This window comes from Pyrgilauda ruficollis, unplaced genomic scaffold, assembly GCF_017590135.1.
Source record: "Pyrgilauda ruficollis isolate IOZ18807 unplaced genomic scaffold, ASM1759013v1 scaffold185, whole genome shotgun sequence".
Taxonomy (NCBI): domain Eukaryota; kingdom Metazoa; phylum Chordata; class Aves; order Passeriformes; family Passeridae; genus Pyrgilauda; species Pyrgilauda ruficollis.
This window is the reverse complement of record NW_024517540.1, coordinates 527,704-539,611: the sequence shown is the minus strand read 5'-3', so window position 1 is coordinate 539,611 and position 11,908 is coordinate 527,704. Positions and strand designations below refer to the sequence as shown.

Here is an 11,908-nt window from a genome sequence, read left to right as displayed (position 1 = left end):
CGCACACACACACACACCCACACACACGGCTGGAGGAGCAGCAGGAAAAAAAAAAAAAAAAAAGAGGTTAAAAATATATATATATTTATATATATATTATAGATACAGTTTCTCTTTTTTTTTTCTTTTTTTTTTCGTTTTTTTTTTTTTTCTTCCCTTTTAAATTGCTTCTCAAAACAATAAATAAAACTCCTCGGGGGAAGTGCCACGTCCTGGTTTGTTTCTACCTGTGCAGCACCCTGGGGGAGGATGCAGAGCTGCCTGTGCTGGGCTGAGCGGGGACATCCAACGAACCATCACACAGAGAAGCTGACAGGGGGCATCCATGATTTTTAACCTTTTTTTTTTTTCTTTTAGTGCATCATTTAAAGGGTCTATTCTATTTTACAAAAGTTTTTGCAGACACCCCAGAGTTTGCTAACACCTACCTGCTGAACTGAGCAAAGGGGACGGGGGAGAACCAGGACCTGCCCCGGGGGCTGCAGGGGACAGGACAGGGAGCAGCAGCTGGGCCACGATGGTCCCCGCTTCTCCAGCATCTGATTTGCCTGCAAATGCTTGGGAAGAGCCCTGGGGAGGAGGGGAGTCGTGGCCCAGGGTGGGCTGCTTCACCCCTCGGCCTTGGGGATGCCAGGAGCCCGTGGGGACGTGCCAGCGTGGTCTCAGGAGAGCATCTGGGGACGTTCCTACGGCTCTGAGGTGGGTCCAGGCCTGGAGAGCGAGGAGCTGGGCCAGTCTCAGTGGCACCAGCACGAAAACCTCGCTCTGAAAGCCCATCTGAAGGGAAGAAATGCTTTTCTGACCCCCAGCACAACGCTGGGGTTCCCCCTGGCCCGGGGTGGATGTGGGGGGCTGGGGGGAGGCACAGCCAGGGATGGGGACATTGCCAATCCCTCAGTTCTGAAAACCTTCCCAGGGATGGGGACATTGCCAATCCCTCAGTTCTAAAAACCTTCCCAGGGATGGGGAAATTGTCAATCCCTCAGTTCCAAACACCTTCCCAGAGATGGGGATATTGCCAATCCCTCAGTTCCAAAAAACCTTCCCATTCTAGGGGAAATTATCAATCCCTCAGTTCCAAAAACCTTACCAGGGTGAGGGGATATAGTCAATCCCTCAGTTCAAAAAAACCTTCCCAACCTAGGGGAAATTGTCAATCCCTCAGTTCCAAAAACCTTCCCAGGGTGAAGGGATATTGCAAATCCCTCAGTACCCAAAAAACCTGCCCAGTCTGGGGAATATTGCAAATCCCTCAGTTCCTGCAAACCTTCCCAGCCTGGGGGATATTGTCAATCCTCAGTCCCCAAAACTTTCCCATCCTAGGGGATATTGCAAATCCCTCAGTTCCTGAAAACTTTCCCATCCTAGGGGATGTTGTCAATCCTCAGTCCCCAAAACCTTCCCAGCCTGGGGGACATTGTCAATCCTGTCCCCAAAACCTTCCCAGCCTAGGGGACATTGCCAATCCTGTCCCCAGGACCTCCCCAGCCCGGCTGGAGCCGGTCCTGGCGCAGCCCGAGCCACACCACCCTCCTCTGGCCCAAGCCGAGCACGTTCCAGAGAACGGAGCTGGGCAGGAAGGAGCTGGGCAGGAGCCGGGCTTTCCCCTGGCCAGGGAGAAGAGGGGAGCCAGAACGAGCTCCAGGGTCCCCATTCCTCCCGGAGTGGCAGAGATCCAGAGCATCCCTGCACAGCCCGCTCCTCCAAGGCTCGCTAAATCACCCCCGGGGGCTGCTGACCCCCCGGAGCCAGGGGGACACGCCGGCGTGTTGGGAACCCTGTGGAAAAGCAGCCCTGGAAGTGCCCGTTGCCAAGGGGCTGCTCCTGCCCAGGGTCTGGGACATGGAAATTTGGGGAGCAGGGAGCCCGGGGAGGGGTGCACGGGAAGAGCCAAGAGGGTTAAACAAGAAATCGCTGTACAACTCGGCCATGTCCAAAGTCAGTATTATTACAATATACTCTGACAAAAATATAATCTCATTTCATATCAACAAAAAAAAAAAAAAACAAACCAAACAAACGAACAAACAAAAAAAAAAAACAAACCAGTTTTCTGTACTGTTACCATTGCTAACAGATTGAAACTCGCTATTTACAGTTACAGTAGCCAGGTAAAATACTACAGGTGAGAGACCAGAGAGAGGAGGGGCAGAGGGACAGAAGGGAGAGAAAATCACCAGGGAAAGGGGAAAATAAAGGGGGAAAGGCCCTCTTACACCCCGAGTGTGGCTTCCTGCATTGGACAAGGAAGGGTGGTGGATGGAGGTAGTGAAAACATAATACTTGGTTTATGGGTGTGGTTGGGGTTTTTTGTGGAAAGGAAAACTGAAAAAAAAAATTAATAAAAGTGAAGTGAGAGGGAAAGGTGGAATAAAAGGATGAACACGGGAAAGGGAAACCAGAGCAAACCTTCAGCTGAAGCCCACTGTTAGACACTCTCCCACAGCTCAGGGAGAGGTGGATGGGGATGAATTTTCACCACTTTGGGTGGTGAAAATCCCCCAAACTTCCCCAAATTGTGCCCCCAGCTGGAGAGAAGGGAGGCAGGACGGCAGAGCTAAGGAGTGGCTGGGAAGATGCTCCATCCCCACCGGAGGGATGCTCTCCCTAGGAGGGCAGAGGGGACCCCCAGAGCACCAAGTGCCCCTCAGCCCCAGCCAAGCTCTGGGCTGGCAGCAGCAGCTCACAGCCTTGTCCCCAGAACTGGTGACAAACATCCCAATTCAGGCCCAAAGTGATGGGGGAAATCCTCCAGCCAAGCAACACAAGGGGAGAAAAAAGTGTAAGAAGTGAAATTTTCAAGGAAAATGTGGGGGTTTTTGTAAATTTGCTTTTTCCTTGGTTTGCTGAAATTATTCTGGAGAGGAAGAGGGAAGTGAAAAAGGGAGATGGAAAAGGAAACGTGTTCTTTCTCTTTGCCCCAGTTTAGCCCAGGCCCACACGTGGCCCATCACCACCAGCTCTGGATTTAACACTTCCACTGCCCCCAGACCCCAACCCTGGCAGGGGCCTCAAACACCGCAGAGCAACAACCCCCTCCCCAAGGGACCCCCGGAGTCTCCCTGCCACAACCACAACCCCCGTGGGGGCTCGGGTGCTCCTGCCAGCACCACAACCACTGCCAGCGTGCCCCCAGCACCAAGCCCTTCACCCAAACCTCCTGCACAGGCAGGCTCCCTGCCACCCCCAAAACACCCCTAGAGCAGGGGTCACCCTGTCCTCGTGCTGACCGCCCGAACCCAGCTGACTGCCTGATTCCAGCTGACCATCCAAGCCCAGCTGACCATCCAAGCCCAGCTGACCATGTAATTCCAGCTGACCATGTAACTCCAGCTGACCATCCAAGCCCAGCTGACCATGCAATTCCAGCTGACCACGTAACTCCAGCTGATCATCCAACCTCAGCTGACCACCTGAACTCAGCAGACCATCCAAGCCCAGCTGACCATCCAACCTCAGCTGACCATCCAAGCCCAGCTGACCACCTGAACCCAGCTGACCATCTAACCTCAGCTGACCACCCAACCCCAGCTGACCACCTGAACTCAGCAGACCATGTAACTCCAGCTGACCACCTGAACCCAGCTGACCACCTGAACCCAGCTGACCATCCAGCCCAGCTGACCATCTAACCTCAGCTGACCACCCAACCCCAGCTGACCACCTGAACTCAGCTGACCATGTAACCCCAGCTGACCACCTGAACCCAGCTGACCACCTGAACACAGCTGACCATCCAACCTCAGCTGACCATCCAAGCCCAGCTGACCACCTGAACCCAGCTGACCATCTAACCTCAGCTGACCACCCAACCCCAGCTGACCACCTGAACTCAGCAGACCATGTAACTCCAGCTGACCACCTGAACCCAGCTGACCATCCAGCCCAGCTGACCATCTAACCTCAGCTGACCACCCAACCCCAGCTGACCACGTCCACAGCCCCCAGAGCGGGCAGGACCATCTCCACTGATCCATCACCATCCTCACTGCTCCCAGGCAGTATTTTAGGCCCCTTTTAGTGCCCTTCCCACTATTTTGGGTTCTATCCATCATTTAGGGTCCTGCTCCATCCCCAAATCTCCTCCAGGGCTGGGCAGGTGACTTCCCACCCCATCCTGCTCCTACAGCTGCCGGCAGCAGCGTCACCTGAGCCACACCCTGTGACCTTCCTCCATCCTTCCTTCCTTCCTTCCATCCTCCTCCTCTCTGCACCAAACCTGGCCATGCCAGCACACACTGGGCACAGCTCCAGGGGAGGAACCCCCCGCTCTGCCCCTGCCCTCACCAGGCTGCTCCTGGCACCAGCCCACCCCAGCCAGCCCCGCAGCGGCACAGACACCCCAAAAACCAGCACGGACACCCCAAAAAACAGCTTTGCCAGGCCCTGGGAAAGACCAGCCTTCCCAGGCCGAGGGTCACAGCCCCCACATGTGCCAGCCCCCCGGCTCAGCCCCCTGGCACCCCTGGCACCCCGCGGGGAGGGGGCCGTGCCGCTGCCCCCACCCCGCCTTACCTGCGCTCAGGTGCGGGCTGGAGGATCCACAGAGAGTTTAGAAGGTAAAGATCAGAAACAGACTTTGGTAAGTAACCACACGTTTAGAAAGGAATATATCAGTTTGGAAACATCTCAGTGCATACTTCTTATATGAAAATATACACAAATGTATTTCATTCTCCAAAAAAGGAACAATTAAAAACAAAAGCAAACTAGCCCAAACACAATATATTAGCTGTTTTTTTGTTGGTTTTTTTCTTTTTTTCTTGTTGTTGTCATCCTTTAAAATCTTTAACGCTACACTTTGTTCAGGTTACACTTTTTTTGTCTTTTTTTTTTTTTTTGTAAATGTTTTTTTTTTCTTCATGCATTTTACACCTTTATAGCCTTTGAGAATAAATAAGCTCCATTTTGCTTCCACATCTCTAAAAACTGCAGCATTTTAACTATTGTCATTTAAATCGTGCAATTTTTTTTTTGCAACACCCCTTTTTAAAAAATGGAAAATATATATATATTTTAAAACTAAACCCTATACAACGCAAAAATTCCAAATTAAAAAAAAAATTATACACAATTGTAACTGTCAACAGTACAGATGAGCACGAGAAATAAAATTAGATCAGAAACATATTTATAGAAGCACAAAGGAGGGTGTTGGTTTCTTAGATTGTCATTCTTCTCGTTGTCTTTTGAAAATTAGGAGGAGTTTACCAGATACTACAGTCTGGAGGGGGAAATAAAGGATAATGACCCGGACAAAAAAAAAAAAGAATATAATAATAAAATAACCCCAAGCCCCCAACAAAGTAAAGACCCCGACAAACAGCCCCCAAACCCTTTTCACTGCGACGTGAAGCCAACGCCATGTCTGGCCCGGGCACCCCTGCCTCCCCACGAGCCCGTGGCACCAGCCCAGAGCTGTACCTGCCCATGCCACCAGCCCAGGGCTGTACCTGCCTGTGGCACCAGCCCAGGGCTGTACCTGGCTATGGCACCAGCCCAGGGCTGTACCTGGCCATGCCACCAGCCCAGGGCTGTACTTGCCCCTGGCACCAGCCCAGGGCTGTACCTGCCCGTGCCATCAGCCCAGAGCTGTGCCTGCCCCTGGCACCAGCTCAGAGCTGTACCTGGCCATGCCACCAGCTCAGAGCTGTACCTGCCTGTGCCACCAGCCTAGGGCTGTACCTGCCCCTGGCACCAGCTCAGAGCTGTACCTGCCCCTGGCACCAGTCCAGGGCTGTACCTGCCCCTGGCACCAGCCCAGGGATCGTCGAGTGCCGCGGCTGCAGCTCCGCTCCGGCGCCTTCCCCGCCAGGCAGATCTGAACCTGCATCTGCCTAACCCAGCGTTTGTCTCGTTTGTCTCTTGCGTTTTGTGGTTTCCAGCCTCTCAGCTTCCAGGCAGAAGTGTGAACTTGGGAGTCAGGGCATGAAGTTAATGAGCAAAAATGGGGTTTTTTTGGTTTTTTTTCCCCCCCTCCTGACGGTTGCTCCGCACCGACGGCGTCGAGTGCCGGGGGGTCTCCGCTGCCGTCTCCTCGCCGGGGTCTCTGGAGCCAGCTGCTCCGCTGGGCCCTCCTGCCACGCTGCTCCTGGCGGGGCAGACCCCGGTTCGTTGGGTCGAGTTTGTTTTTTGTGAAGAAGAAACAAAATAAAAATACAAAAACGAGAGCGATGAGACGTCATTATCCCGCCTAATTTCCAAAGCAAGGCCGTGCAAAGAGCTCAGGTGCGCGTCCAGGTACGTCCGGCGTGGCCGGGTCGGGGCGTCGGCGCGGGCGAGGAAGACCACGGTCCACAGCATCTCTCCTGCTTCCCCAAGGACTGGCAGGGATGAGGGAGGGAGGCAGATCCGCTTCCGACGCCGACATTCCGGAGGTGAGAGCCGAGCCTGTCCCTGGTACCCGCTGGGTTGGCTTGGGAGGGGACACGGGGGGGTTCAACTGCACAAAACCTGCCAGGGCTCCTTTCCTGCTCTTGCCCACCCAAAGCCTTCCCGGAGCACGGGAACGGGAGAGGGAATTCCAAATTCATGGTTGGAAAAGAATAAAGCCGTCATTTGGGTGGAAAAGCCTTTGTGGCAGGAATGTGGTCTTTCGAGGTCTGGAGGGGGGGTTTGATCTGGCACATCTCTCCACGCCTTGATCCACGAGCAGGGATGTTGGAGAGGGCACCCAGAACGCCGGCACTGCTGAGCACCCACCCTGACCCCTTCACCAGGTGTCCACACAAAACCAGCTCCTAATTTTCACCCAGCTTCGGAAGGATTTCCTCTCCTCCTCCAACCACTCCCTATTCATTGCACAACAATCATCAGCACGTTTTTTTCTTGTTTTTTTCCAATTAGAAACTTTGTGATAAATGCTTGGTTGGGAAAAGTTTGCGAAACCCCTCATCCTGGGACGTTTTTATGCCATCTGCCTCATTCCAAGGCTGAGCTGGCTGCTGACACCCAGCAGAGGGGTCCAGGAGGGGGATAAACCCCACCCTGACTCAGCTCCTCTCCCTTTGCTCTGTCTCAGCTGCCTGAACCCCAGGCAGCTCCCAGCTCCCCCGCAGCCCCCCAAGGCTGGCAAAGGTGGCATCCGGGCAGGTTTTGTGCCAGTTTGGGACTGCGAGCCCAGGGGTGAGGGGGGCTGGGGTGGCCCTGCACAGGGTGATAGGGCAGCAGGCTGGGAGGGGGATGGGGGACCAGCATGAGCACCTGCAGGGAGAAAGCCCATCCCTAATGGCTGTGCCAGCCAGGAACGGTCCCTTCTCCTCCAAACCCTCCAACCATGAGCAGGTTGATGCATTTTGGGATCAGGGCACCAACACCCATCCCTGGGAAACTGCCAGAGCAAGCGGCAACATGAGGAAATTCCTCGGTTTTTCCTTTTTCCTTCCACTAAATCACTGCTCAAGGCTCAAGGAGATTTTCTGCACAGCTCACTATTGCCTTTTGAGGCCTAGAAACCTTCAGGCAAAATCTCATTAGGATCATTACTTCAGTTGCATCTTTCAGTAAAAAAATACTTTCTTCCCAATTTCCTCATTTAAAGCTTTGGCCCAGGTGCAATGGGAACCCATTTCTGAAATGCTTTTATGGACGTTGTTTGCTAAAATCCACAACTTGCTCTCAAAACCAGCACTAAGATGCCCTCTCCACACACCTGCTGTGCCCAGTGGAGGTCAGGGAAACAGGAACTCCAGTGTTCCAGTGAGCCTGGTCAGGAACAGCGGAGTTCCCTGCTCAGGTAGGAAGGATGCTGTCTGCATCCACTTGTCAGGCAAACGGAACTGAGCCTTAAAAATCTGCCTCTTACTCCTGCTGCAGCTTCCCAGGATGCAGGAGCCTCAAGCAGGCTGTGGATGTGGCTGCATCCCCACCTCCCTTCCCAGCTGGTTTAGGAAAACCCTTCTGGAGGAAAACCTGTGCCTACCAAAGCCCTTCAAGCTCCCAGAGAGCTGACTCACGTCTGAACTGCCCCTCCCTGCACAGGGACCCAGGGGAATGGCCAGGAAGGAGCATTTTGGGGTGCTCTGTGCCCCATCTGCCCCCGGAGCCCATCCTGCCACAGGTGCTCTGCCTCAGGGCTACAGTCCCACTTCCCAAGGGGGTCCTGCTGGCCAGCGTGGAGCATCCCTAGGGGCTGCTGGTTTTGGTGAGGACACTGATATCCCACTCCAGCCCCCATTCCCACACCCCGGGCCGCTCCCGAGCGCCGTACGTACTGCATGCGTCGCCTGCTGCGCTAGAATGAATGCCTACAAAATCCTAAAGCTATTTCTCAGGCAGTTTATGATAATTTGCCCCCCCCACCCCACCCCAGCCCCATCCCCATCACCCGTTTTGCCCTCCCCCGCCCCTCCCAGCCCCTCCCGGAGCTCCCAGGGATGGTGGGGACCCGTTATGTGACCCAGGTATCCAACCGCATGCGCTTTACGGAGGGGCTCTCCCCCTCGGGCTCGCTGCTGGGTCGCAGGAGGCCCAGGGAGGAGCCAAAATCGGGGCGGGCAGGGTCGTCCCGCTCGCTGCTGCCCTCGTAGGAGCTGGTGTTGCTGCTGAGGCTGTCGACGGGCGAGCGGCCGGTGGGCTCGTGCCGGGGCTGGTGGGGGAAGGTGCTGAGCGGGGTGGCAGTGTTCCTCTCCCGGTTGGGCGAGACGGGCTCTGACTTGATGCTGATGTTGGGGTTGGTGTTGACAGTCAAAGTGGTGGTGTGGGACAAGTGGCTCCCTTGTCTGGGCATCCCGGAGGGTGGGGGGAAGAGGTTGGGAAAGGAGGAGGAGAGCAGAAGGGGAAGAAGGGGGAGAAAAAGATGGAGGAGGAGATAATGGGAAATCTCTCATTATTATCTTTTTGGTGGCCTTCTACCCTCCAGTGCACAGAATTCAGAACTTGCACACTCTACAGCCAAATGAACCCATGATTATAAACCTGGATTAGATTATTAATCTGGATACATAAACAGAATTATGACTTCAGAATCATGTACCAGGATGCATTACCACAGAGCTAGGATCAGACCCTGTGGGCAGCATTCCTGCTCCCCCAGCACCCCATGATCCAGCCCCAATCCCCCCCACTGTCCCTCAGCAGTGGCCCAAAGGCATGGGTGGCCCTACAGCTCTGCCCCTGCACCCCTGGGCTGCACAGACCCAGTACATGGCTCAGCCAGGTGGTTTTGCTCAAAACTGGGAACCTCCTCAACCTCTACAACACAAAATTTTGTCCAGGCTTTCTACACATCCTATGGCCCCACGGGTGCAGGAGGTCCTGGCAGCTACTGAGGAAACTGCTGCCTGCCTTGCCTGGAAAACATGCACCAGGCAGGGAGGAAACTGAACTCCTACACAAAAACCTGGTCCATCCATCCATTCCTCCACCCATCCACCTATCCCACCCCTTCATCTGTCCATCTATCCTTCTAGTCCTCTATTCATTCCCGTTCATCTCTCCATCCATCCATCCATCCATCCATCCATCCATCCATCCATCCATCCCTTCATGGTGGAAATGTGTCTTTGGCTCAGTGGCTGGGGCAGTCATTGATCCCCCCTCTTCAATTCCTGCCTGTCTTTGTCCCATGGTCTCAATGTGATCATGGGCAAGTGGCTTAAATCTTTATTTTGACTGTAATTCTGTGTGTGGATGCTTTATTCCAGAGTAAAAGCAGATCCACTTCAAAAATCCTTTTCTAAGATGCAAGTGCCTGCATTTTCTGCCCTGGAGAAAAGCAATCTCTTTGTAATAGAAAAAGCCACTTTTCTTCTATACCAGCAGGGCACAATTCCAGGCACCTTACCCTGCAACATCCACTGCCTTTGGCCCATTCCCAGCTCCCCCCAGGAGAGTGCAGGGATCAATCCCACTGTGGACAGGCAGCAGGATGAGCCCTGGGGGCATCCCCAAGCACCCTGATCTCAGCCAGGGACTCTGGGTCACCCTTCGAGCCACAGGGATAGGACTGCCCAGACCTCACCAGCCAGCTGTGCACAGGCACACAGCTCCTGCCCCCCAGGAACACAGCGTGGACCCATCCTGGAGAGCCCAGGGAGCAGTCAGCTGGGGCTGGCACCCTCAGAACCCCCATCTCCCCCTTGTGTCACTCACATTAAGTTTCCTAGTGACACCGGGACCAGGTGCTGCTGCTGCGGCTGCTGCTGCGGCTGCTGCTGCTGCTGCTGCTGTTGTTGCTGCTGCTGCTGTTGCTGTTGCTGCTGCTGCTGCTGCTGTTGCTGCTGCTGCTGCTGCTGCCAGGCAGAGATGTTGCCAAGGGACAGCCCTCCAGGTGAGCTGAAGGCCGGCAGCGAGGAGAGCTCAGCGCTCGTCAGCTGATAATCTGCAAGGGAGGGAGCCCTGCAGTCACTTCCATGTCAAACCTGCCCCCACAGTGCCCCGAGCTCTCAGGGAGGATGGAGACACACAGGGGACACAAACACTCCACGGATGGGGTGTCAGTGGCACAGGGAGGCTGGCCAGAGGACACAGCTCGTGTGTGTGCATGGCTTGTGCTGGAGTCACAGGACCAATCGGGCTGGAAAAGACCTCTGAGATCCAGTCCAATCCATGACCAAACACTGCCTCAACAAAGGGACATTTAAAGGCCACTGAGTCCAACATGCAGGGACACTTTCCACTATCCCAGGTTGATCCCTGTTCAACCTGGCCTTGGACACCTCCAGCAATGGGGCAGCCAGAGCTTCTCTGGGCAATTTGAGCCAGCACCTCACCACCCTCAATGTAAACCATTTCCTCCTTACATCCACTTGTCTTCCAGCCTCAGGGCACGAGCTGCTGGCAGGACCTCCACCTCCACACCTCCCACCAGTGCCCCTGCCCCCAGGCACAGCAGTGGCCATGATGCAGCCGTGTCTGGCTCCCCCAGGGAGGGCCATGAACACGCGAGAGCCCCAGAGCCCCTCCAGCCAAATGGACAGAGCACAGACACAGCTCCTCCCCTGCTGGAGCAGAGAACCCCGGCAGCTGGCACCCACCTGTACCTGGGGCACCCCTACCTGTGCCTGGGGCACCCCTACCTGTACCTGGGGCATCCCCACCTGTACCTGGGGCACCCCCACTGTGCCTGGGGTATCCCCACCTGTGTCTGGGGCACCCTCATCTGTGCCACCTGTGCCTGGGCATCCCCACCTGTGCTTGGGGCACCCTCACCGTGCCTGGGTACCCCTACCTGTACCTGGGGCACCCCTACCTGTACCTAGGGCATCCCCATCTGTACCTGGGGCACCCTCATCTGTGCCTGTGCATCCCCACCTGTGCCTGGGGCACCCCTACCTGGGCCTGGGCATCCCCACCTGGGCCTGGGCATCCCCACCTGTGCCTGGGGCACCCCTACCTGTACCTGGGGCATCCCCACCTGTACCTGGGGCACCCTCATCTGTGCCACCTGTGCCTGGGCATCCCCACCTGTGCTTGGGGCACCCTCACTGTGCCTGGGTACCCCTACCTGTACCTAGGGCATCCCCACCTGTACCTGGGGCACCCCCACCTGTGCCTGGGGCACCCCTACCTGTACCTGGGCATCCCCACCTGGGCCTGGGCATCCCCACCTGGGCCTGGGGCACCCTCATCTGTACCCAGGCATCCCCACCTGGGCCTGGGGCACCCTCACTGTGCCTGGGCACTCTCACATGTACGTGGGGCACCCTCACTTGTACCTGGGGCATCCCCACCTGTGCCTGGGGCATACCTGGGGCACCCCACGCGCGCCGTGTCCCGGGTGGCAGCAGGGGGCGCTCCCTGCCCGCCATGGGGACACGGAGCTGTCACCGTGTCCCCCCCATCCAGGGCACCCCGCACCCCGGGACCCTCTCCCACACTGTTCCCACCCCATCCAGGGCACCCCGCACCCCGGGACCCCTTTCCCCACACTGTTCCCCCCCCTCCACGGGCCCCCCATGCCCCGGTA

At 55.9% G+C, this 11,908-nt stretch overlaps 2 protein-coding genes and 1 long non-coding RNA gene across 15 annotated transcripts in view; 1 reads left to right on the top strand and 2 right to left on the bottom strand.

Annotated features, from left to right (window-relative positions):
* Window positions 1-627: 627 nt before the first annotated feature.
* On the top strand, window positions 628-2,327 carry LOC121352202. The gene is made up of 2 exons (XM_041464955.1): window positions 628-882; window positions 927-2,327. Exons 1-2 carry the CDS (start codon window positions 628-630, stop codon window positions 1,962-1,964), a joined length of 1,293 nt encoding a protein of 430 aa, XP_041320889.1. The 3' UTR covers window positions 1,965-2,327.
* Window positions 1,928-6,225, bottom strand: LOC121352203. Its single transcript, XR_005954901.1, has 2 exons — window positions 3,773-6,225; window positions 1,928-3,503 (listed from the first exon to the last, which is right to left on the bottom strand). It is a non-coding gene; the product is annotated as an uncharacterized LOC121352203 (long non-coding RNA).
* Window positions 6,226-6,244: 19 nt separating this feature from the next.
* Window positions 6,245-11,908, bottom strand: part of MEF2D (myocyte enhancer factor 2D) — a 78,728-nt gene continuing 73,064 nt past the window's right edge. For all 13 annotated transcript variants that reach the window (XM_041464940.1, XM_041464949.1, XM_041464950.1 and 10 more), the window contains 2 exons: window positions 10,093-10,321; window positions 6,245-8,720 (listed from right to left, as the gene is read on the bottom strand). In XM_041464940.1, coding sequence (XP_041320874.1) covers window positions 8,390-8,720; window positions 10,093-10,321 — 560 coding nt within the window. In that variant the 3' untranslated portion in view covers window positions 6,245-8,389. The remainder of the gene's footprint in view (window positions 8,721-10,092; window positions 10,322-11,908) is intronic.